The sequence below is a fragment of the Rissa tridactyla genome, chromosome 10, assembly GCF_028500815.1.
Source record: "Rissa tridactyla isolate bRisTri1 chromosome 10, bRisTri1.patW.cur.20221130, whole genome shotgun sequence".
In the NCBI taxonomy this organism is placed as follows: Eukaryota; Metazoa; Chordata; class Aves; order Charadriiformes; family Laridae; genus Rissa; species Rissa tridactyla.
The window spans coordinates 13,458,074-13,484,958 of NC_071475.1; the positions used below are offsets into that span (position 1 = coordinate 13,458,074).

The 26,885-nt window shown below is 39.1% G+C and overlaps 1 protein-coding gene across 1 annotated transcript in view; it reads left to right on the top strand.

Annotated features, from left to right (window-relative positions):
• The window catches only part of LOC128915587 (contactin-6-like), an 83,411-nt gene that overhangs the window by 27,792 nt on the left and 28,734 nt on the right, over positions 1 to 26,885 (top strand). Inside the window, exons 5-8 of the mRNA XM_054216154.1 lie at positions 7,894 to 8,078; positions 10,768 to 10,904; positions 14,305 to 14,434; positions 15,516 to 15,666. Of these exons, the coding sequence (XP_054072129.1) occupies positions 7,894 to 8,078; positions 10,768 to 10,904; positions 14,305 to 14,434; positions 15,516 to 15,666 (603 nt within the window). The remainder of the gene's footprint in view (positions 1 to 7,893; positions 8,079 to 10,767; positions 10,905 to 14,304; positions 14,435 to 15,515; positions 15,667 to 26,885) is intronic.

Consider the following 26,885-nt stretch of genomic DNA (forward strand, 5'->3'; position numbering starts at 1 on the left):
CAATGCGTTCCCAAGGAAATAAGAAAGAAATCTATACCATAACTGCAGCTCATTTGGTTATAGCTTAAGGCGGGGGGAAGGGTGGGGAGGGAAAATCAGAACAAAGACTATATTCCTTGAGAGTTGTTCTAACTCTGGGATGAGACCTGACTCCAGATCACAGCATTCAGTGTAACTGCACATTCGCATCCAAAACACATCAAAACAGGAAGGTTTTTCTGTATGCCATCATTAAGAATGAAACTCGGGGAAACAGATTGTGTTTAAAGAGTGCATAGAGTGTCTAGAATGGACCAAAGAGGTTCCAAAGCGATGCTGAGGAGCCCTATGAAGCCCTAGCGCTAGTCCCTCCTGCTCAGATCCACAAATCTATTAGGCTTCTGGTAGCCTGTATTTTTCCTAGGTTGCTTACACTGTTGTATTCAAACAGCAAGGGGTGCTCTGTGTTCAAAGAGCAGACGGTTAACTGAATAAATGTAACCAGCCTACGAAAACTAGTCTTTCCAATGAGTATCCGTTTTCCCTGGGAAAGCTAAAATAATCTTAGATTGTTGACCTCTATTTAGTTTAAGTTCACTTTGACAATCCGTTTTAAGGCTGTAAGCTTTTAAAGTGTTTAGAGCTTTCCCAGAGGTTAAAAGCCTGACTTGCAGACAGCACAAATTAATCAAATGTTCCTCTGGAAGTAGAAAAATAAAGCAAATAAAAAGTTATTAAGACAGGAAATGGCCTTACCTTTCAGATGAGATTTTTATATAAACTAATCTTAGGGCTAATTTTTATTTAAGGATGAAGAGTATTTCTGCAGAGCCATTTTCAAAGGCATATGCATTTTTTTGGGGCCCAAAACAAGTAGCAAACTGGAACACTGCTGCTAAAGCTGATTTTTCCTTTCCAAATACTGTCAAGCTACTTCTCTTTAAATACCTCCTTAATTGTGTGTGAGTCAGTGCAGGCTTTACATTTCAAGTTGTCATTTCGTATTTCCATCTGTTGCATGGAAAGCATTTAACAATGATACATTGACTGCAGAAAAGCATTTCAAAAACAGAGTAAATGATATGTACAAAACAGTGGCCTCTTACTGAAGGGGTAAAGATGGGTCATGGTAATGTGGCACTGAGATTTTGTCATTTTAAGAACATCTGAGGGGGGGGGGAAAGGACTGAAAGGACATAAGATAATGAAATCCCTCAGTGAACACAGTACCTTCTGTGCTGTGCTTAGAAAATGGAATGGCTGAGAGGGTTAATGCAGCTTTAATATACATTTCCTTCTTCATATATGTAGGACTGCAGCTGAAACCAGTGATACCATACTTCCCTGGAGTCATACTGCATAAATACCAATGATCTGTGGGCAGAGATCCGTTCTTCACAAATATTTTTTTTATATCATACTGCTAATGTGCATCTAGTCTAGTGCATGTGTTGGAGAGGTGCTGTTTGGGAGCAAAGGCTTTTTAGTGGTGTCTCTGGAGAATTTCTCCTCCCTAGATTTTTTTTTTTATAGATTAGATGTCTTATACAGAACTGTACTGTTTTCAGTCTGCTTTTTTCTCTTTGAACAGAGCCTTGAACCACATTTTCACTAATGTGTCAATCAGTGAAAAAGCTTTCTTTCAGAGCTGGCATTTATATGTGAATAAAGCAAGAGAAACAGATTGCAGGTGAAATACTCTTAACTTGATAGATAAGGCCAGATTTCTAAAGGTATGTAGGTGATTAGTGGTATTGTTAAAAGCTTGAAATTTCCTACCTCCAGCTGTTTACAATTGTAGTTAGGCACATATAAATGCAGCAGTGTGGCCATCTGCACCTTTAGATGCCTAAATTCCACTAAAACTCTAGCCCCTACTATTGTCTGTTTATGTTAAAATCAATTCAGCTCAGTATTTGTTGAGCTATACCTCTGATCTGCCACAAGCACTAACGGTTATTATCTCTCTTGGATTTCAGAACTGCTTTCCCATTATCCATAATTTTCTATATTCATACTGTTAGTCCACTGGTTCAGACAATGCTGTCAGCTGCTGCTACCTCTGTGCTATGAATAACAGAAATCTTTCACATCTAAGGCAGATTATAGGCAACCTGCTGTGGTTTTGGTCTCCAAAAGTCTTAAATGAAAGTACTTTCATGGTATTTAGAGAAATAGCATCTCTCTTCTATATGGAACAGCAAATCATACCTATTGGACCTTGCTCAAAAAGCACTTCCACATTTAAAACGCCAAGTACAAGAGGCCAGACTTATGGCTGAGTTTTAAGATGCCTTTTTACGTGGGGAAGCTCAAAGCCATGGAAGTACCTTCAGCCAGGCTGGGGACACGCAGAGGTAGGTATATTCCACAGAGCTCTGGTGTAAAGCTCTTTTTGCTTTTTACATGAAAATATCATGACTGACTCTCAGAAATGGTCTTCCAGCCTAGTCATAAACTTTCTTGTTTTGAGGAAAATAAATACAAGGGGGCCATAGAGTCAATATTTATTCCTGGGAAGAGGGTTTGGAGGGACGGATCCCAAATAGACAAAAGTGCTTGGGCTGGCTCTTGACTTGTAATCCTATTTTGTAGAAAAGAGACTGTGAATAGTAGAGAAAATTTTGAGAAGTAAATTAATCCTCACTGATGGAAATGCAAATAGGCAAAAAGGGATGTAAGTAGCATGCAACTACCTGATGATTGGCATGGGGAATCTAAACAGGAAAAAAAAATAAATGCACCTTATACTTAATTCCTTAAAGAGAGAAAACTAAAATATGAAATAGTAGCTTGACTGATTCAAATACTGCAGCCTGTGGCAATTTAGAGGAAGAGATGAGGCTTTGTGTTCTGCACTAATATTCATTATGTTGACAGTGTTTAATACTATGCCAGTATTAAAAGTCATGTTTTGGATCAAACTATATTAATCATGCCGTACATCTAAATTATTGTTCACGAGTCTTTGGGGGGATTGAATACCATGGAAGGAGTTACATTCAGTTGAGTTACTTTGCTGCTTTCTTCCAAAATAACTTTTATCTATCTGTTGCACAGATAAGAATAGCTTCTGGAATGAAAATAAGTGAAATAGTTTTCATGTCTGGTGCACACATTTATTAAACTGGGTCTGTGTTTTACATTTTTCTTCATTCTCTTCTCGAAGATAGGGAAATAATCTGTTCAGAATTCCTGCAGATGGGCTATTGCCAGCTGAGATTGTAAAGAGCATATGTGAATAATATAAAACAGGATTTCTTTCAACCCAGAATATTCATTCTTCATGGGAAGACCCCACATACTCCTGTAAATGCATTCAGGGAAGGGTTTTTCTAGAGGCTGTTAAAATAAGTAGATAGTCACGCAGCTACAAGCAAACAACCATCTTTACTAAACTTATATAAAAATACAGGGCTTCACTTCTTCTTTAGATGGCTATTCTAGCATATTCTCAAGGAGTTTATGTAAGAGGTTATAAAAAGATCACTTACAGGATTCTAAAATCATATCTATATGAAGGACTTCTGCCACCACAAGTGAAGTTTGCTATTTTCAGCCTACATTCCTGATAGAGCTATTACCTTAAGATTTGTACTTTAAGGGAAGAGCAAGCAGCTCTGGAAGATCCTCTTTTACGTAGTTAAGATGAGTGGCTTGTGACCACAGGAGGAGATACTATCAGGTTTCAGAAAACTTTGCTTCTTTACTGTTTCCCAAGTAATACATCAGGATGATTAGAAGCCTGAGTGCTTTAATTATTATGCCCCTTGGATCCTAATTCTCCCTTGTGCCAGCAGTTGATGCAGACGTGATAGCAGCTTTCCAACCTCAGCTTTGTCTCATTTGTTTAACTAGGCATGGTCTTCATTACCCAAGCTGTAGATTTAATTTTGTTGTGAATTGCCCTCAGATGCATAGGACAAAAGATGAGGCATAGACGCGATGCATCATCTGGCTGCTGAGTCTTTGCTGCAAAAAGGTGGAACCTTCATCTTGGTGCAGGCTGTAATGTTGCAGACAAATTAATTTCATGTTCGGTGTGACAAGACTTGTCAGCAACCAAAAAATATTTTCCATCGCCTTTTCTTTCTGAGTTAGTAACTTATGGTTTTGTGATTCTGCCGCCTGTATGGTAGAATATAAATTAAATTAGTACTCCTAGGTGCTCTGAAGGTTTCAAATAAACTGCAGATTTATGTACAAAGACACTCTCATATTTATGCACTGTTTTCTTATTTACCCAGGTGAAAGCAAGAGTGTAATGAATTCAAAAAGTGTATTAATTGTTTCTTTATATATTCCAAAGCTTTTTAGCCCTAAGCAGATATCTATTTTAATCTGGTTATTGGTAGTGACTAAATGAAACCCACCAGTTGTGGGACCACTGCAAACCTGCCTGGGAAGGTTCTAGTCTGTGTGGCAATGTCAGATACTGGCCTTCAACAGAATGTGATTACGCAACATAATCCTAGAAAAATTCACAAGGCTATACTTATCAAACTAAGTTTTGTGTACATTTACCTATACCTAAAGGACAGTTTCACTCCATAAAGCATTAACCTTTAAAATAGATAATTTGTTACAAAAAGCAATTTCATTGAGGTAAATCTTAAATTTAAATTCAGGGTTTGTTTTTTTTACCTTGAAGGGTTTCACATGGCCTGTAGTAATGGTTGCTGTTAAGAGATTTGGTTACGAAAATGTAAACTAACATCAGAAGAAGGTGAAACCAGCCAAAAAACCCCTGTCTTCTGCAAAATATAGTGAGTGAAGATGCTGGAAAACCTAGGATAATGAGATATTAGCAAGTCAATGAAGAAATGCAGATTTTCTCATGCTGAATGAGGGTCCTTCCTGTGGATGATGGCACATGGCACAGATCCTCCTGCTCCTGTAACCTAGAGCTGGGGCTGATGAGGAGCTGCTGTCCTGACAAACGAATCCCCTCTCCTCATAGAACTAGGGCACTTGGTGCAAGACTCCCTGGCAGGAGAAAAAAGTGCTGTCAACTATTTATTGCAATTATGCATTTTAACGCAGCAAAGTTGATGAACCAAACTATGAGGTATTTACGTTAGCATCAGAAGGAGTGCGTTTCAAACACCTTCATGTTTGGCCAAAAATGAGGCGAGTTGGCCTTGAAACATCCCCAGGGATGTCATTATAAGTATGTGGGGTGGGTAAGGAAAACAGGACAGTGTCTTCAGCTCAAGCCTTGGTAAACTTGACGTGACAAGTTGACAGAAGGGCCCTTTTTCCACTGAGCCCTGCCTCTGGCCTTGGTGTCAGCGTAGACTTGCCTTATTCATGAGCAGGCAGTGCTAAGAGAAAACAAATGGCTGATAGAATAGGAAATATTCAGATGAGGCACTTTCAGGTAGCAGAGCATGAATGAATGCATTTAATTGTTTTCTTCTCCCATATGGATGCTAGTTGCCTTTAATCTCTTTGTTAGAAAAAAATAAATCCGGAAGAGATGCCTTTAAAGTAAGTAGTTAAACGCTTCTGGCATTCAGTGCACTGCATGCTTCTGTTATACAGTAGCTATTCACCCACTCTTTAATATGCAATAGCATTTTAAAAGCCAGCCATGCTCTCCTTCGTGTCATCAATAGTCTGTATCAATCTACCACAAGACTGCAAAATACCTCCAGCTGTTTTCCTGACTAGAGCCCAGCAACTGTGGGATAGACCTGTTCTGTGCTAGAGCTGCATTTCTTTTAAATAACTCAAAGTAACTTGGTTTATGGAAATTCTGCATGAATAACGTCACGCAAGATTTGTGGAGGAGACAGCACCTTTTAACCGACCAGCCAGTGCACTTGAGAAAAAGACAAGCCCTTTTAAAGTTCTAGTAAGGAATAATATTAAACAAGTTTGCATCTGAAATAGGTTTTGGTCTCATAGTGAAGGGCAGTTAATAAAGGTGGCGGTGACAATGACTGTTTTCCAAAAAGATTTGGAATTTAAACAACTATAAAGGTCTTGAACCAAAATGGGAAATAGAAGAATAAAATCTCAGTTGTTCTTCCCAGCTCTTTCACTGGTTAATGATGTCTGGCGTGTCTCAGTCGCTCTCGTTTGTAGTAAATTGTTCAGCTGTATTGGAGGGGTCATGGAAGAGTCAGAACTTGTGTATGTACATATAGGTGAGTTACTCGCATATATACACACACACATATATATATACACACACACACATACCACTCATACCACTGCAGAGCTAACACCAAAATCTGGAGCAAATTGCTTATAGGTCCAAACCATTTTCACAGGCAGTTCAGTTATGGTGGAAAATGTAAGGTAGCTAGAGAAATTATTATGCTGCTTAAATAGCACTTGGAGATCCCTCGGTTAAATTTGTTGTCTGGGGACTATGACTTTCTGTTGTACAGAGCCGGGGGAAGCACAGCTCGGAGGCTCTTGCCCAGCTGAACTCCCACCAGCACGAGGAAAACATTTACAGGCTTCCAGTGCACCCATGCGATCTTTCATGCTTAAATGCAGAACTAAGCAAATTTATGGGATTGTTATTCATTGTTAGTGGTCTAGCTGTAAATTGTGCTGTACATAGTCTATTTCTGTTGATTTTATGTTTGTAGTTACTCTGTTAGCACCTGCCCAGCTGTTCAATCCTGTAATTTGCCGAGTATTTGTACTTCTCCTGGGTCCTGGTTCTTCTGGCTTTGGGTGAACTTGCAAACCTCGTAGCCACGCAAACTCAAAATGCAGAAATTAGGCCTAGACATACCTGTGTGAAGTCATTCATTCATTCTGTATTTGTGACTTGATTTCTTTGGTCAACAAACAAGGATTTGAACCAGCGACCTAAATAATGTAAGTTGTGAGCAGTTATAGCCTCTGCTAAAAAGAAATAAATAGTTTGGAAGTCAGCACTGCAGGCCAGAGACCTTGGGGACTGGCAGGCAAGGGCAACATGCACCTCTAATTTCCATGAAAGTTATGTTTTCAAGTTCAGTACCGGGTATTTGCTGTCGGTGTTACTTCCAGTGGAAAAGAAGTCAGCAGTTAGCCAAAGCCTCTGTAAAAAGCTGTTCAAATTGTAACTGCTCGTCTGCTTAGAAAAAGCAGCTTACTTCAGTTTGCAGAAACAGAAAGCAACTGTGAAATCCAAGACTGGTAATATTTCGAAGTGTTTTGGTGGCATAATAGATCATGGAAGCAAGGCGTATATGGTTTGTGATGTTACCAGAAATCCAAGAAGTATTTATAGCCACCTTCACACTTGACTGTTTTTTTTTTATGTTATAGAATACATTGATCCAAATATAAATGAAAATGATAGAAAGGTACGAAAACATGAAACAAGAAATATTCTCTTTTGTCTCTCTCTCTCTCCTTTCAGCCTCAATGCCTCATGCTTTCCTCTTCCTCACTCAACTGTCTGTCTGCCCTCCTCTACCTTGGCTCCCATTTTTTTATACCTAGATTTATTGGTATTTTTAGGTCCTTTGAATTCTTGTCTAATATTTCCTGTTTTGAGGTGTGAAAATACCTCTGATGCTACAGGGAATTTGTTTGCTCTGAAAACCAGTCAATAATTCAGTGCTTTTATGGTGTTTATTTGACTTCCAAAGTCATTCCTTCAGTGTTGCGGTGTTTAAAAGCAGGTTTGAGCCCCAAGTAGGAGTTACTGTGGGGAAAATCCAAATTGGCCTAAGAACCAATCATAGAATGGAGTCAAATCTTCATCCCACTGTTGGACATGTGCCATTAAATAAATTGGACATGTTGTAAAATCTCAGTCTTATGAACCTCTGTATGTCATGCTTAGAAACAGAAATTATTTCTTTTTTTAAATATTATTACTCTTATGAAAGGTTTTCATATGATCTTCTCTCTGCTATAACAAATGCTCTCTCTTTTTCTCTATGAAATATAATTATTTAGTCCTGTCCCTAGTATTAGCTGGAAGAGGTCTGATGGGAACTCATTGACAAAGAAAATCGAACACAACAAAACCAAAGGGGTTCTTGAAATCCCAGATGTTCAGCAAGAAGATGAAGGCTCTTATGAGTGTGTTGCAGGAAACAGTCGCGGAAGAAACATTGCAAGAGGTCAATTATTTGTCTATGGTAAGCAGATTGATTAATTTGTTCATTTATTTTTTCTTACAGAGCATGATGTTGTTCAGATGTATTTTGTAGATGAAGTCTATTAGCCCCTTACTGGAGATACGAAATGTAGTTCAGGTTAAGCTGATTAAAAAATGATTGGAGGTCTGCAGTGACCTTCACTGAATTACATCCTCAGCAAATAAAGATATTTTGCATTAAAACTCAGATTGAAGATGTGGGCTGTGCCATGATGAAGTTGTAAAGGTTAATACGAGGCAGAAAGAAATCCCTGGTACATTTACATGAAACATTAAGGGCAGGCAAAAAGATTTACTCTCACTAGCTCACAGCAGCATAAAGCTGTGCTGCCCCAGATGCAGATCAGGGAAGGATTCATGAGGTTTTGGTTCATGCGAGTGTAAGATTATTTCACCTCCTATTCGAGCTGAACTCTATTGCTCCATAAACAGACGAGGGCAAAGCAGGGGAAACTCATTTCATTGCCTCCCTCTCCTTCCTCCCTGTCTAAAAGTGGAGAATAATATTTCTGTGAAACTGTTCTCCCCTTTCCCTCCCTGCGTGCATTAATTTCCCGTGATCCAAGTCACACACAATGGTCCCTCGTAGCCAAGGTGAATTATGTGCTCCTTAGTCCCTTTGTTAATACCCAGGGAAAGCAACGTATTTTGACATGAGTAAGAAGGGAGATCTTTTCTTTACCTCATAAATCTTTCAAAAGAAAAGGGAAATAATAAACTAAAATGTAACAGTGAGGAAAAAAAATCGCAGAAAGCTAGACTGAGCCTACAATTAACGTCTGTTGAGAAGATCTTGGCAAGTATTTTTATTTTTTTTAAAGTAAATCTCTTCTAATAAAGAGATGCAGGCTTTGCTGATAAGCTACCAGTCTCCTGCAGCCATGGCTAATATCAAGATATATGCCAGAAATAGAGCAGTCTGCTGCTGTTTTGAATATTTAATTATTTCTTTGCTTTTAGGGGGTTATTTTTGTTCTCGCTGCTCACTAATTTTTGCAGAACATCAATCAAGCAGTTCCATTAAAATTAAGTTCAGTAGATTACCTGGACATGATTGATAACAGGATAGGCAATTACAAAATTATGATCAGTTAATACAATCTAAAACAATGTGCTTATTAAATGTGCTTTGTAAATTAATTAATAGCTGTTCACAGTGAAATATATAAACAGCACTCATGAAGCTTTTGCGCAGGATTTTTTGATCATATTAGGAGCGGGCTGGTGTATTATCTACGTAATTGACTTCCTCTTGCTTAATTTCTGTGCTGCAGTGTTTTTACTCTGTAGGCAGTTTGGCTCTAAGAAGTAGGGTTTCTTTCCTGGACGCTGTCTTGCTGCTTTCCGTATGATACCTACATCCCATGCCTTAAGCTCTGAGAGCAATAAAGACACATAATTATAATCGCTTTTAAGCATGGTGAGCTATATCCCAGCTACTTTCCCATTCTGGGAAGTGGCTCATTGGTGGTGTATTAATCTAGTGTTGGACAATGGTATTAATCTAGTGTTGGACAATCTCCAGGTACTTCGTTGGGGCAGAGTCATGAGCTGCCCGCATGGTCACGCTGTAGAGGGAGGCTTTTTGGTAACTTGTTCTGCCAGTCTTAAAGTATAATAATTCTCTTCCTAAAATTAAATTGCTCAGTATAAGAACTATGTGTGTGTATGTGGATATATTTATATACATATAGAGACTACAGCATTATCATAGAACTGCCTAGGTTGAAAGAGACCTTTCAGATCATCAAGTCCAATCATCAAACTAACACTGACAAAAACCTTTACTAAACCATATCTCTAATAACCCAGCCAAAAATCTTTCACAGGATGTTAAGACACCAGCCACTTATGTTAGAGACAGAGGAATGCGACCTACTCTCTCCTGTGGCTTTGATCTGTCCCAAGTTAGGTGGATGTTAGTTGTTCTCCCTAGGTCTCATATTCACCTCTATCTTGACAGCTATTCTAAATGTCAGCCTGCCCCAAGCTAATACCTGCTCAGCTCAGTACTTGAGTACTTAGTTGGATGTTTACGGAGCTCGTATGTGATTCTTGCAAATTCTGCTTTTATGCAGCAATGAACGTATGTCAGTGGCCACAAGTATTCAGAAGGTGTTATTCTGATCTGAGTAGCCCTAACTCCTTCGTGTAGTTTTTGTGTTGCAAATTACAACCAAAGAACCCATGGTCTAAACCCATGGTCTCAGGTATGTGGGTAGAACAGAGAAGTAATATTTACAATCCATTATTTTTCTTAGCTACTGACTAATGATTTTGATATTTCTATTTTTGGTACACAGATTCAAGTCCCTTGGGAGGAGGACTTTGTTTAGAAAACAGGGGTCTCATTGCTTTCAGAGAGCACGTCCAGAATTTCAGGCATCTAAAATCACTGCTGCTGCAAATTTTGTCCATAAAAGTGAAGAAAAGAAAATTAATAAAATAAAAATAAGCTTCCTGTCTGCTAGCTCCTTGATCTCTACCACTTTCCCAAGTTAGTCCTGCAGTTTAATGTTGGGGAATTGTTGTGCAGAATTCACTTGCAATATAATAAGAATGTGTTGGACAAATACTAATTAGCCTTGCTCAGTTCATTAATTAACGGCAACATACCTCCAGCGAAATAATTTTTCACCTGCTTAAAATGGTTTGCATATTCTTTTCAGCACTCCCGGAATGGGATAAAAAAATCCAAAATGCCTTTCTGTCTCTCTATGACAGCTTATTTTGGGAATGTAAGGCAAAAGGAAAACCAAGCCCTTCCTACAGTTGGTTAAAAAATGGCCAGCCGCTCACATCAGAGGTAAAGTTCCTGTCATCTTGTTTGCGTTCTCACTTGTCTTTTTTGTTTTTACATGATTTAGTCACGACATTTATTTTGCAGTGCATTACCCTTTTTCAGAAATTTTATTAAAGCTTAACATATCAAAACAAACATAATAGCACAAGTTTTTTGCAACACAAAGCCTCAGTTCTTGGAGTTCATCGTTGTTGAAAATGTATGGTATTGCCAGTTTAGATAGATAGATAGATACACCAATTTCTTCATGTGATTTATCTTACAGAGCATCTAATTGCTACAAGATGTGGCAGTAAGTATGGATGGCTTTAAAAATAACAATTACAGTGAGGGAAAGAAAGGTCTGTCCAGAAACACCAAACGCATTTGTAGACATAATCTGTAATTTGGGGCATTGGTAGGATGCCAATGGAGTGTGGAAGAGCATTTCAGAGCTGGCATTGCAAACCAATCAGCATTTTAACTTGCACTTTTCTTCTGTTTCTGTTCTTAATCTACAGGCTGGGTGGACCCGTGGTCTCGTGCAGTTATGGCCAATCTGATGCTCTGTTAATCCTTTAACTGAACCAATCAGTCAGCTATGAAAATAGGCTAATATAGAGGTTAATACTTCTCTGGTGCTACGTAGAGGAATAATAGACTAAAGAAAATCATACAAAGTTATAAGGAAAAGGTGAATAAGTGAAAAAACGCACTTAAAGGAAAAAGGAGGACTAAGTGGAAAGGAAAGTGGTGAAGTGGTAGGAGTACAAGAGGAGAGGGGAAATCAATTGGAGCTCAAGCATTTAAGAAACCTGGTGAGATACTTATGCAGACAAGTCTTTGAGAACACAGCTTTGTCTCTTTCCAGGCACTATAATTATACTTCTGTGATGGCCAAGCTTTGGCACATCAATTCTCCATTCTTCAGTTGTTGGTGACCTCATGGAGAATGACTTTTGTGGCAAGAGACTCTTTGCTGCATTTGCATTCTGCTGAGGCCAAGTTTTCCTTTTTATTAAGCATCTTTTCAGTACCTATGGAGCATAAAATGGCATGGCTCATCTGTAATGCGATCTTACTTGCTTGGGAAGAAATAATACTGTGATTAATTTCTGCCTAGCAAGAACAGATACAGAATCATTTCCAAAACATATGGGGCAAATTAGCACCTGCTGGGTTGCAGAACCAGCACTTGTTTGACTTCGTAATACTTATTTGAAGCAATTGGAGGGGGGTCCAATCTTCCATATGATTTTCTGCTGGATTAGTCCTAAACAGCTCAACTAGCATCTGAGAAGGCTAGCCAGAATTTACTTGGATTGCAATTTTTCTGAACCTGATCGTTCTACTCATTGTCACCTCTGCCTAAGCAAGATTATCTAGTTTATCTCCCTTTGAAGACAGCGATATTTAGAATCTGTCACTCTTCAATTGCATAGTTTCAATAAAAAAGAATAAAACGCTCTACAGACACATTTTCAACCAACGTTTTCACAGTACTTACAGTGTATTGTAAATGGAATACTTCAGGCAACAAAATGCTGAATGTTATTGCTCAATGGACAAAATGGATAGTTTGGAGGTGAAAGTACACGGGAGGTGTAATAAAATATTCAGTCTGGCACAGCACTCTGCTTGTTGGAAATATCACAGGAAGAATACCTTCCAGACGCTTTCCGCCTTGGGGCTGATTCTGAGGATATTGTCTACTCTTTGTCAGACCTTTCTCCCTGACCACCTACTTGGTCATGCCTGCATTATTTCTGCTTGTGTACATGGGGTGCTTTATTCTTCTCTTTGTCTGCATAGCTCAAAAGAGCCAGCACAGAATGGTGGTGAATTCGGCATGTGCATGAAACACGAGTCTCGCTTCAGAAGGGGGTTTTATATTCAAAGGCTGTTTGTAAAAATAGAATTCATCGAGAGGATGGCAAACAGCCTGAAGGTAAAACTAAGTATGCAAAAAAAGATATCTGTAGCAAAAGCCTCAGAAAAAATTAACAGTGGATAACTAATGTAATGGTGTTAATTAGTTTGCAATGCACCAGCCATACGACTGCAGGCTGTGGTCTCATCAGATTTCCAAGCCAAACAAGGTTGGGTTGGGTCAGTTCTTGGTTGGGAGACCTCCAAGGAAAAGCTGGAGTATTGGAAAACAGAGCTCAGTAGGTGGCAGTCTCCCCTCTGCAAGAGGAATCCCCCCAACAGGCTGAGCAACTGCCTTATCTGTGGCAACTCAGCAAGTTGGGTTATATACATTCGCAGTCCACAAATACATTTTAGATGCTTGTAGCTGTAGAGCAAAGACTGAGCTGTGTACTCTAACGCTGTACGCTCCCATCACTGCTCCAGAGGCAGCAGAGCCAGGCTAAAGGAGCAGCATAATAATAATAGTAATATCTGTTGTTTCAGACTTGCATTTGGTGATGGAATTTATATTCCTTCTTCTGGGTTTCTTCCACACTGATCTGTTTTGGGGAGCATACTCTCTTCTCATTCTCAGCATTACATTTGCAGTGGAGCTGTTATTGTCTCTGGAGACTAGTAATTGTAAAATTGCAAAATATTTAGCTTTAAGTTATACTTGTAGCATGAAACAGGCTTTTTTCTATTTGCCAAAATAGAGCAAATAAAACTCCTTTTAATACACCAAAACCTGAGCTCTGGTCCAAATTTATCTACTGTGCAGTTTCCTCTATTTCAGCAGAAGAAACTTAGTGTGTGTAGCAATTCAAGCCCTGCGGAGCGTGCTCTCCCTCTGGTCTGAGCAGCTGCCTGGGGGTTTGCAATAGGAACTGAAGAGAGTTGGCCTTCGGTAGAGCTTTTTCAGTGGATCATTTTTCTGTGACTTGTGATCTGATGACATTTGGAAATTTTTTCCATTATTTGAGCACCTCTGTCTCCTGTGGAGCTTTTCTGATCATCTTAGATTATCGTCAGCAGAGTCATCTCATCGGATGAGGGGGTTGGTCGTGCTTCGCCGTGCCCCCAGACAGGGCTGCAGGTGCTGCTTCTCGGGAGCCACGTGGAAGATGCTCCAGGCTCCGGGTGTGGAGCCACTGTTCCTGCCCTGCAGTACCTGCTTTGTGGCGAAGCCTATCCACAGATTCACGGTTCAGCAATGCAGAGAAAAACACACGCCACAGCTGGAACATCTGGGCAAACTTGCCCAAGGCAATGACTCTGCAACACTGGAGTTCTTGGAAAGTCTGAAGACTGAAGAGGTCTGAAAACATACCCACCATCGTATAGTTGAGGTGTACATTGTATTCCTGATGTATTCATTCACATTGCTTCCAAGAAAATAACATTTCTGCTCCTGAATTATGGTCGGGTGCAGCAGTGTGATACCAAAAAAATTGGGATTGTACAGTTATTGGCTCAGTCAATGGGGTTTTTTTTGCTTGTTTTCTTTTCTCAGGAAAGAATCCAAATAGAAAATGGAACTCTTATCATACCTATGCTGAATATGTCAGACTCTGGCCTCTATCAGTGTGTGGCAGAAAACAAGTACGGTACTATTTATGCCAATGCAGAGTTGCGGGTGATAGGTGAGTAAATGCCACTAAAATGAGCAGATACTGAGTATAACAGGACATTCATTTAAAATATTTCAAATTAAGAAATGAGTGGATTAAATTACACCAGTCTGTTGAAGTTTATTTGTATTTCTTTGCTGCTTGCTCTTCATCACCCATGTGTGAATGGATTTTTTTCATTTTGTGGCTGGTTTGGAGGAAAATTCTAATCCCATGTGTGGTCTTTTTTTTTTTTTATCACATACACACAATTTTAATGAATGCTGTTTCTCACTTAGTATTATGGGTTATTAATAGTTATTCTGCAGTTTTTAAAAGTCAATTTCAGCAAGTGGGAAAAATAATTTTAACTATAAACAAAGAGCATATGGCAAATATGTCTATAAAAACAAATAACATATAGCAAATAATCTCATTAACGATTACCAGAGACGCACATAAAATGGAATTTGTTCGTATATTATGAAAGGTATTCTGTTATAGATATCCAAATACAAAGTTTGTTCAACAGACAAATACTAGTGGAAGCAGTAAAACACAGACTTTAGGAGCACCTAACTGTTGTACGGATCTTGTGTTGTCTCCTTCTCCAAGAGTGAATTTTCACATAAATTACTGGGCAAATAAACACATTTTCTGGAAACAGCACTGGTTTACGAACAGAAAGCCATTAAAAAACTGTATTTGTAATTGAATGTTCTGAACTAAACTCTGGGGATGAAGACCTGTGGCTGAGATCAGGAGCATGATGTTTATCCTGCCGACATCGCTCTGCTCAGGGACCTCACTGTTCATTGCAGATAGACCCATTCTCCCAGAATGGTCTGCAGAGAACCCTAAGGAAAGGTTGTCAGAGCAGTTTCTAGGTAGACAGCTTAGAAATAGCATAAATAAGATACAATGAATTTAATTCTTTGGTGCTTAAATACATTTTTCAAGTTTGATATATCTGCTTTCACAGAAGTTTCAAAAGCAAAGCAATTATTGGATTCACCTACTATGTAACTTGAAGAGTAGAATTTTTAGCAAGTTCATTTGGTAACTTGTCAGCTGCATACTGTTCTGGTCTTTCTTTTTACTTCCCTATTTTTAGCTGCAGCACCTGATTTTTCCAAAAATCCTGTGAAACAAATGTCTGTTGTTCAAGTTGGAGGCGAAGTTACAATTGGTTGCAAACCGAACGCTTCTCCCAGAGCCGTTATTAACTGGAGAAAGGGCTCAGAGGTTCTGCGCCAGAACAAAAGGTACCGTCATAAACCAGTTGCTGGATTGTTGGGTGTTCTCTGTTTTAATGTAATTTAAACATCACCGAAACGCAGCTGGCTTAGTATTGCTTTTGACAGCTCAATGACGGAAAACTTTGGTGCCAGAGGCCTGTTTGTCTTCAGCAGTGGCCGTGCAGTTCTGCAGATATACAGATGATTGAGAACAAAGCCAAACCCGATACGTGTGGGTAATTGTATGATACATACGTTGGCGTTCATCAGCAGTTAATTCACTGCAGGGCTATCAGAGCTGATTGTTTACTGAGCACAAAGCCGGGGTGAATCAGCCTCATGTAGGAGACATCAGTGGAGGCTTCAGGGAAGCAGAATATACCCCCAGGTTGCAGTATAATTGCTTAGCAGCTGTACAGGTTGTACCACAACCCATAGCTAAATCAACAGCCATATTCTCACTCTTCTTTTTAGGCAGAATCTGACGACTGGACCCACATACTGGCACAGTCCCTCACCAACCAGTACGGGGTTGGTGAGCAGTGGTCTTCAGCAGGGCTTTACTGATGTTTGGTCTGTGATGGCTGATTTTTGTGGTATTTGTGAGATGCTACAAACCGTCTATGTTATTACACGCTAATGTCAATTAAATGGTAAAGCATGAAAATCAGAAGCAACTTACTGACTCGAGTAGGTTGCGAATAGTATACACAATATACAATCGTGATATTTCCATATACAAATGTAGACGGATGCAATGGGCAACAGTGTCTAAGAACTGTTATCTTTCTCAGCATCTCTTTCAGCTCACAAACATAACAGCAGCACTGTTTTATCACATTATCATTTTCAAAGACTGAAAACAGAATAAGTAATTCATAAAGCTCTGGAAATTTAACATCAGATTTTGCACATAGGACCAGTTGCTCAAGGAGGTTAGTTTGAGTCAGATAAGACTTAAAATAATTATAATTAAAACAACATTATCCAAAACTGTGACAGAAAGCAATATTTCCCTAGCCCATGCTGCAGTAATGTACAATGCAGACAAAAGTAAATGGGAGAAGTATATGCGAAAGCAAGTGCAAATCTGAGAAGAGGTATTTCACATAGGTACTCATAATGAATCAGACAAATTTGGGTAAGCAATCCATGCCATGGGATATAGAGAACTTCTCAATGATTTTTCCCCCCCTTTCAGTAATGGCAGTTCTATTTCCTGTTTAACTGCTCAGCTATTGATGAAAAATATTTTTCTAACTAGCGTTCGGTCAAATCTTTTTTTTGCATTTTGATTGTATGGTCTATTCCACAAAAATGCCTGTTCATCCCATTAGATGCAGCCTATCCCTACTGTACGTGGAGAACATGCTCAGGGTATGGTTTGCCACAGGCGATCTCTGGATTTTCTGACATTGATGAGAACGGAGTCAAGGAGAGCAAAGTTTAAAACTTACAATTTAAATTGCTGAATTAAGTGTAGATCTTGAGGTTCTAGTACCATGATATTCCCCATCTGATTTGCTTATAAAAAATAATATTTATATGCTGCATGCAGTATTTACTTGTGCTTCTGTATTAATTTGCTAACAATAATTATAAGCACGCTGTAAGTTTTGAGCATCCCAGAAGGCCACCTGCTGCTGAGCCAGGAGTAAACAAAAAGAGCAGGATTTACACTGAGGCAAAGGGAGAGAGTTTAAAGTCTCCATGTGCAAAATATTATTACCAGTGTGTCCACTGGTACAAAGTGGAATTTATGAGGCTTTTTGATTATAAAATGACAAAATAGCTAATGCCATGGTTTTAAAGAAGAGAAAATAACTCATCTATACAGTATTTTTCCAGAGATCTTTGTGACAGAAAGCAGAAAAGGAAATAAGGATTTCTATGGCTTTAATTAAAGTACACAGCTAATTGAAGTACTCAAATCATATGTATCTTTGCTCATAAAAAACAGAAGGAATCTGCTCTGCATTTCTCTATGATTAAACCCTGACGTGTCACATAAAGATTAACTATTTTAACTAAAGCTTTCCGTATTTCTGCTCCCACTTAATTGTGCAGCATTTATAATCTCTTGGACTCCTTTACGAGCTTCTTTTTTTTTTAATATTTGGTTGGGTTGTAAATGCTGAAAAAAAAAAAGGAAATACCAATCCCTTATGGTTCTGGCAGCAAAACTGTGATGGACACATTGCTAAATATGTCAGATCATATAAGTTCTTCAAAATGATATGGACAAATTCGATCTTCTGTTACAGAAATAGTGCAGCTAGACCTATTCCACCCTAAGGGGAAAGGATATTCTTTCTTTTTCACCTTCTTTCTTTCACTTGTGGTAATAGTTTATTCCTGATCGTCATGCATGCGTGTTCACTGCTCTCCCTGATCATCTGGGCTCTTAATAGGACAAGATAACACTGCTTTATATTAATGTTAGTTTGTAACTATGTTAGAAGTGTGCTAACTAGGAAGAGCTAATTAATAGACTATCCATATTAACAAAAAGGACCATAAAATATTTTTTATTTTATTTCCTCTGAGAGTTTTTTATAAAGTCTTTTTAAGTTTACCAAGCTGCAGTATTTGGGCCCCTACTATTTGAAAAATACCTAAATGTTTCCCGAGTTTGAAGCGTAATCTTCTGAATCTCTTGCCACAGTTCAGTAGTGAAGGTCCTCAGCCCTCATCCCCTTTGCAGGGCACAGTTAGTTTCCTCCAGCCTGGCTTGTCTCCCCCATCTTCTTTGCAGCCCAAACACATCATTGTCCAGATCTTCAACAACTTGTATGCCCTGATTTATGTAGAATGCTTTATAGCATTTGAAACATAAACGTAAGTCCTTCAAAAAATTCCCAAATCAATTAATTTTTACACTAGATGGTAAAACAAAGCCTGAACATACCTGTACCAGGTCTGCTTACTGTTCCCAGACCTAACGTCCCCTCTGCATTGGGATTTCTACTACAAAATTTTCAGAAATAGCTAAATTCCACTCTCATTCATACGGCTCACCCCCTGAGTAGTGGGATTTCTCTTTTTGGTTTGTGCTGCTGGCCACTGTAGAGAGGGAATTCAAGGTTATCAGCTGCAGGAATCAAAAAGAAATTCCACAGTTGGCTAATCCTAGCTGGTTTTACCTCCTCTCTCTTCCCGTGATCCCCCAGTCTGCTCCTCTGGATCATCTAGCAGTACCACTTCAAGTCTTGAGAAATGGGCATTTGGAAGCAATGCCACTTGTCCAACGGGCAACAGTTTGAAAAGATTTTGTTTGCCCTTTGCTGAATGCACAACTTTTTCCTGGCATGTGGTGTGATTTTTAGCTCAATGTAGAAATGAAATGTAACAAAGAAAAAGAACAAGCTTCATGCTCTGAACTCCCACCCTGTGGAGTTTGACACAGATACGAGCTATTTTCATACGTGTCATGTATTCTCAGTAAGTGTGATGGGACTTTTCTTCATCTCACTTCTATCATCTCATGTGTCTACTGAGGAAAAGAAGGAGTAGAAGGGAACAATTCATATATTAAATAAAGCAAATTTGCAAGTCTAGACACTGATCTCATCACAAATGCGTATCTTGTTATCACCTTCAGTGGATTCAGGATCAGGACCCTTATGGAAAACTTATTTTATGAAAATTCTTTTTGAATGAAGCATTTTAATAAAAGGGAATTGGAACCCCTTTTGCTTTACCAGAGAGAGGTGCTATTCCCTCGCCATGAGTTGAGGATCCCCAAACACTGTAGTGGATGCATATAAACATATGTGATTCACTCCACTCAGAATTTAAATGAGGATAGCTGAGGGAAAAACCGAGAAATGAGGTAGGCTGGAAGAATGCATTAGTCATATACAGCACTTTCCATGCATTAATAATCAGTAATAAGCAAATATTCATAATTTAAATCCTTTTCTGGGGACTGGACAAGAAGTATGTCTAGGGGTCAATAAAATATGCTCGATACTTGTTGGCTCCTAGACTTGCTTGTAGGACACAGTTCAGTCCCATCTATGTGAAGGATGGTAATTGATGGTAAATTCTCTCTCCCATGCCACACTTGGTTTTGGTGTTTTGCGCTCAAGTTGTTGCCATTTCTCAAAGGAAACATGGGGGAATGATTGAGCACCGAAACAAGAAGCTGTTTTTCAACAACCATATGCAAAGAAAACTGAGCAGATGGTGTGACTGGAGACTTCTAACGCTATGGGTGGGGGGAATTGTCTGGTAACTGTTGAGGTCTAACAGCTGCCTCTTGGAGCCTCAAACTCAAGGGGATTCTCCTGCTCCATGTGAAACGCAAGGACCCAGCAGGTTTCATTAATTAAAGGGTTGGATCCACTCATAGCTGTGTGCTGCATCTGAATTGCTCTCCCAGTCTCCTGGTAGGACCATTCTCCTACAGCCTTCAGAGCACTCATGGCCACCATCTGCTTCTGCCTTTTTTCTGCTGCTCCACTGTGCAAAGTCAGGTTCCAAACCCATGAACATTTGGATATATTTTAAACTTTTTCGTTATTTGGGGAAAGAATTACGTCTTTTTGTGGGCAGCTGTTGGATTTAGAGAAATAGGGAGTTAAAAAACTAAGGGCAATTAATTGGTAAACAGGAGAAGTCCTCAATCCACTGATCAAATACAACATACAAAACATATTGTACTGTGAAATAGCATTTCAGCTTGAACCAATTTGAGAAGAAATGTGTCAGGGCAGTTCAACAAACTTCAATGAAACATTTCAATTACCAGAATGTCAACACTGTTTGTTTAGCTTGTACTGAAACCTTCCAGAATGTCCATTGTCTTTAAAAAATAAAAAAAAAAAAGGTCTGCTTGGGGAGGAATCAAGACAAAATGGATTGAAAATTCCAAAATTTGCACTACTCTACTAACAAAGGAGGAGATTGATGTCACTTAACTTTTATTTAGCTGAAGTCAATATGCAGTCTAAGGTAGTTATTTACTTTTTCTTGGCAGGCACCTCCATCTCAAATGAGATGCCTAACTTTACATGAGCAAAGCTGAAGGAATGAAACCTATCCACAGTGTCTAAAAAAACCCCCTACCTATATTGAAGTTAGACCCGATGAGTAGCACAGAGAAAGAGAAGTTTTACTTGTCATGCTGCTTAGTGACACAAACCACACTGCTTTATGCACCCGCTGTTTGCAGATAAAGGTAGTATAGGCATTTGTATGCTGGTAGCAAGTTTCATATAGAACATATTTTCTTATGCTATTCCAGCACTTACAGTTCTATTCCCAGCTTTCTACAGCAGTGCGGTTAGGTGAATAGCAATGGGATATTAATATGACTATTATTTTATTTTTTAAGTCTGGTTTTTGAAGCTTGGATTAAGTGTATCTCCATTTTTATCCTTCTTGCTTTTCTACCACAAGAAGCCTTGCATAGCTTTGATGATACGCCTTAACCCCTCTATCTTATCAGTGTCTGTGTGCTTGTAAAGAAGTTCATTTCCTATTTCAGTTTTTAAATACAGCACTTGAAGTGTGGGCATCAGCAATCAGAGCAATTCCAGATATCTTAGACACCATCGTTGTAAGTCAACATGAATACAAATTAAGCTTATCTCTTGATGAAATTATGATTTTGCTTAGGGAACCAATGCATTGATTCCACATCTGCTAAATTTGATTAATCACTTCAGTCCCATTTCTTGCTAACAAATAGATTTACAGAAATCAAAGGGTGGATTTACCTGGCTGCTTTCAGTGCTTGGCCTGAACTTACGTATTAAGACATGAAAACTCCTACAAAACCTGAGATTGCTGTATAGAATTGCTTTGGTTTTTCATCTCTCAGGCCACACTACTATTGCATATTCGGTGCTAAACAGACAAAACCCATCATTACACCTTTCCCAAGGGAATGCTGAGAGCTGCAAGGAATATTCTTTCTTCTCACTAAAAATATCTTATGCTCGGATTATAATGGTCTTGGTTTCTATATGAAAGGCAGAGAAGAGGGTACTGCAAAAGACTAATGGAGGCAGCTATAATCTATTTCTTGAATATTTATTTGCTAACAGCAGTGGTATTCTTCTGTTTTCAGTGTTGGTTGTGGGCATAAGTGTGCCAGCGTTTGCCCATGCTTCCTTCTGAATAATGTCATCGAATCTAGGAGGAATGTAAAATGTGACAGTATTCACGGAAAAATGAGTGTGCATGAGCAGAATTGTTTGGTGATCCAGCAAAAATAATGATACTGGCACAAGGAAAGTTTTACAAGCAAGGGGATGCCAGAAAATGCCTCAGACTGACCTGAAGTACTTTCAGTCATGTCTTCTTTGTGTTCTCCACACAGTTATTTCTGTCTTCTCCCCCAAGCTGAAAGCAAAGGCAGGGGAGTGGAAAGCATGTGAGTGAAAGATGAGGAGGGAGATATAGGGAGAAGGAAGAATGAGCAGAGATGAGGGGAAGAAAAAGACAATATTTTATTTTTCTTCTTAATCTTATTTTGCTTTGTTTTCCCCCTTTCTTCTTTCTCTGTTATCTTTCCATTTGAAGTCAATCCACTGCAGAGTAATGAAAAGGCAGAAGGGGACCCCCATTGCTACTTGACCCAATGAAACACTGGCAGGCAGCAGACAGAGAATATCACTGCAGTAGAAGACATAAGAAAAGGGCTTTTCCTTTCTTTTCTCTCTCCTTGGAGAGTTTCGTAATGGAACAAGCCAATGAACCTAATTTCATCATGTATTACTGACTACTTAATGCAATAGTGTTTAGCACATCAGATAGCATGAGCATCAAGTAAGCAAATGAACCATATGTTCTCACGTATAAGAAAGAATGACAACCTGCGTGATGCTGGATTCATTACAATTTCCCTTCTGTATGACACCTCTCTAATACAATTTTAAATTGTTCTTACCCAACTCCTGGGAACCTTGTTAAGGTGAGCCTTTCTGAGGGGCTGTCCTACATGCTGAGATGTCCCAAGCAATCTGTCATTCTTCCATGTCATATGGAGTTGCAATAAACTAAACCCCAGTGAATGTCAGTCTTGTGCCCTCTCTCCCTTTCAGTTCATGTTCTAGCCCTGCTTCATGCGTGTGTTCTGATTGACGTTCAGGATTTGATCCAAAGCCAGCTAATCTCCTTGGTCTTCTTCCATTGACTTTGAATCGAGGTTCCTAATTAGGAGTTTGCACAAAAAAATAATGAGAGAATGAAACCGTCTGTGCTCCTCTTCTAGTCCAAGTTGTACTGCCATGAACATCATTACTGTCGCACGATTCTGGTGTGTTTACTGCCATAGCATACAAAAATACTTGTATTGGATGAAAAACATACTGCACGAAAACCAGATGAAAGGTAGTTCCTGGTCCTGAAAGTTTTCAACCTAAGAGTAACATTAGAGGTAACAGTTCAGGATATGTCGGGGAGGTGGTGTAAAAAGGAGCAGTAAGATACTGATGAACATGGCAAATGGGCTGTTGCCAGTCACGCCATGGGCGTGATGAATAAAGAGTCTCCCAGGGAGGAGTTTCTGGGATCATTTTGAGTGTGAAGGGTTATGTGAGAGGAAGCATAGAAACAGCACCTTGAGAACGTGGCTAATGCTTGGCCAACATGAAGGGTTTGTAGGAGGAGACTGACCCCTCTGGTTTAGCCATAGGATTTTATTGCAAACAAATACCAGTTTTTCATTACTTCTTTTCTATGACAAGTAAAAATCTTTTCAACTTTTCAGTGAAAGGAAAAGTCTGCTTAATGGACACGGACATTTTACTCACACATTAAAAAGACAAAATTTCTATGATCTGTTATTTTGAGCAAGGATGTGGGTCTAAGGCTTCGGTGAACCACATACAGTCCCTACCATTGTCACTCAAATTAAGCCTAAATTCAATAGCCCAGTCAAGATTGCCGAAGGGTTTCCTCCAAGACAACAGGTAGCCCAGCGAACAGGCAGAAGAAGCTAGAGGTGATAAGAGCTAGAGACACAAGAGCCAAGGGCATGTGCAGCTGAAAGAAGATGAGTCCAATTCAGCATGGAAGCTGAAATCACTGAAGTTGAACACTGTTCATCTCCAGTTCTGTATCTCTTATGGACATGTGCACGTGAACATGCTGAAAGCAAGCCAGTACCATGCTGTGTACCTGGTGTCAGCTGCTTGTTGCATATGCAGAATTCTTTAAAGTTAACAGCAGGTTTTATTGTACTTTTATTTTTGAAATATGTTCTGACAAGCAGATAGGGAAGAAGATTCCTGTAAGTGAATTAAACTCCCACGCAGAGGGTAATTTGGGGCCTTATGTACTGCTTAAATTCTACCTAAGACCCATATTAAGGGGTTTGTTTTACATCTGGAGTGAATTTGGTTGTGTGAATGGCTGTGTCTGAACTCCTAACAATGTCTGAATCAAAAATAATGATTAATGGTGGGATTAGATTGAATAGTAGTGGTGTGCAGATACCATCCTGTGCTGAAAGAACTTTTCTCTGATGTACCAGCATTGTAAAGATTTCGTAAAAACAGCAGAAATTGTGGGCAAATAGAAAAAAATGGCAGCCTTTTTCTTTGGCAATTCAGTTCATTTTCTACCTGGATTGTCGGCATAGGATTTTGCCAAGTCTGGTTCCTGATCCTTTCCTTCTCAGTGTATTACTTCATCACTATATTTTCTTTTCTGCTCTGAATGTTCAGCCTAATCAACGTATGGCTACATAGATACGATATTTCATTATGTCCTGTGCACGAGGTAGACTAATAACCAAGAAATGTTTTTTTTTTGCTTGGACATGCTAAGGGATGGCTCTTGTCTCAGTCCAGGATTATACTAAATCACTCCTTTCGTGACTTCCACTGTCTAGATGAAGATTTGAAATAGGGCAAGGAGAGTTACAGGGAGGAGAAGAGCCATATAAATGGGCTGTATCTTGTAAATATGACACGAGACCAAGTAAGTTCTCTACATGGAAAAAGACCAGAAATGTGCGTGTTTGTTCGACACAGCAGACTGAGGATGAGCAGGCTCGCAAGCACCTTAAAACCAGCACAAGGATTTAGAAAGCCAAAGGGATTAAAACATGGCAGGCAAGGTTTTTGGGATTTGCTTGTTGGTTTGGTTTCATCACTAAACTGGTTGGTTGGTTGGCTCGTCTGTCTTTCCTGTACACACAGAGGTGCTGTTGCCCAGTATTCCCTGGCTGCAAGTTTTGTGGCATATTGCTACAATAGATTTAGACACATGTCTACAGACACGGTATTCTTGTCACTTTTTTCTTTGGTCATTGCATAAAAACACCTGCCTCACATTTAATTCTTGAGTGTGTTAAAGGCAGGGCAGGACAACTTTTGCTATTTCATGTTAAAGGGAGTACCATCTCCTGAAAATACTGTGTTTTGTCTGGAAGCCTTATGATGGAGTAGAACTCAGTTCAGATGTCTGTATATATTTACATAACATAAATACTTGTGGACCCAGATTGCAGAGATTCTATACAAAAATCACGCTCCTTTTCAGGAATGGAGGGAAACTTTAGGAAATAGCAAGGAACAGTGTTACAGTATCACCTTCTATCCTTGCTAATAGTATTCTTTTCTAAAATATTTTAATAAGACTGTTCAGCTGGATTGTGTAATTTTGTTTTGATCCAAATAGTTAACGCAGAGTTTAATGGTGTTTATTTTATTTCCAATTAATTGTCAGTCAACTCTGAAGCTCGTTTATATCAGGATGCAGATAAGGAAAATCTTCTTTTAAGCATAGTTTATTAAATGGCAATACTATTAGCATACAAATTACACTCAGAATAGGATAAACAGGTACAAAGATCATTAACATATAATACAGACAGTCAGATCTCAGATGGGACTCAGTGGGACCTTTTCAAAAATACCAGAGCTGTCATCAGCAGGTACAATTCATTCACTCAGCCAAACTTTACTCACATTTCCATCTGCATAAATCACTAGGAATTCTGAGTCACTTGGGAGCAGGGCTCATGTTCCTGCCCCTCACTTACTTCCCTTCTACTTTCTAATTCAGCCCCTCTCACGCTTCTCAATCTTTGTAAAATTAGAAAAGTCAGTTATTGTCTCCATGTCTGCTGGCATATCTGAAGAAATTTATAAACAATATATCTTTCCATAGCCTATGAAAGCAAGAGTGTTTTGGCTCTTGAGCAGTAAAGTGAGACTGAGAAGACACGGTTTCAAATAGGATTTCTCAGATAATAAAAATTACTTTGCCTCTGATTTCATCAGATCCAGCACACTCCCTTTTTATCTGCACAGTGCTATGATGATGACTTCAGTGACATTATGAGGTGGCAGACACTTGATGTTAGAGGCAGACAGAAGAAAAGAGGAGTGAATCTTTACATTAAGTATCAGGGTTACTTTATTTTGAAAGGAATTACATTACGCCGTTGAAGAAATAGCTGCCCCACTGGCAGCGCTGAAATCTGCAGAAGTCGGCCGGATTCACCCCAGTTTTACACCATTGCAGCTCAGCCGATTTTGGTGGGGATTTCAAAGACATTTGCTGTATTGAATTAACGCGCTTCACATCCATGAATAAAAATTGCACCTTTCTCTAATACACATTGGCTGAACAATACAGCAGTGCACAAAACTTGCCTCTGCTGCACCTTAAAATCTAATGAGTTGACACCTCTTTCTTTTCTCAGATTTTATTTTCCTATCAGCCTTGTTAAATACATATTATTCTTTCATGCTCTTAAGATCAAAGCAAATAGCCATCAACAATCTTTTGTTCACATGAGACAACACTTTCGGAGATGGTTTGTTTGGCCTGGTTAATTAAAAGCTGTACCTATCATCCCTGCTTGATTTCTCAAGTTCTTTACTTAAAAAGTATGTGTGACAATTTTAATGAGCTCTCACTTCTTCCCAGTCTCATGTCTTCTGCAGAAACATTGCAAACTCTTCTTTTTGAACGTTACGCAGAGTTTTGACTCCAGCAGATCTCAGGGAGGCTGGTTGTTTTCCCTTTCGGCGTATAATACTTACCTTGTATCCTAATGGAGTCACTCAGAGAGGACAAGGGCGAGGATCAATCCCATGGAACGAGTAGATTAAAAACAAACAAAAGGATGTCACTTGCAGTGTGCTTAAATAAACTGGGGGGAAACTGCGCACAAACTGTTGTGGGACTAAAGGTTTGCAAAGGCTCAAAGGGCTTTGGGTTCATTCCTGAATCATAAAATCATAGAATTGCTTAGGTTGGAAGGGACCTTTCAGATCATC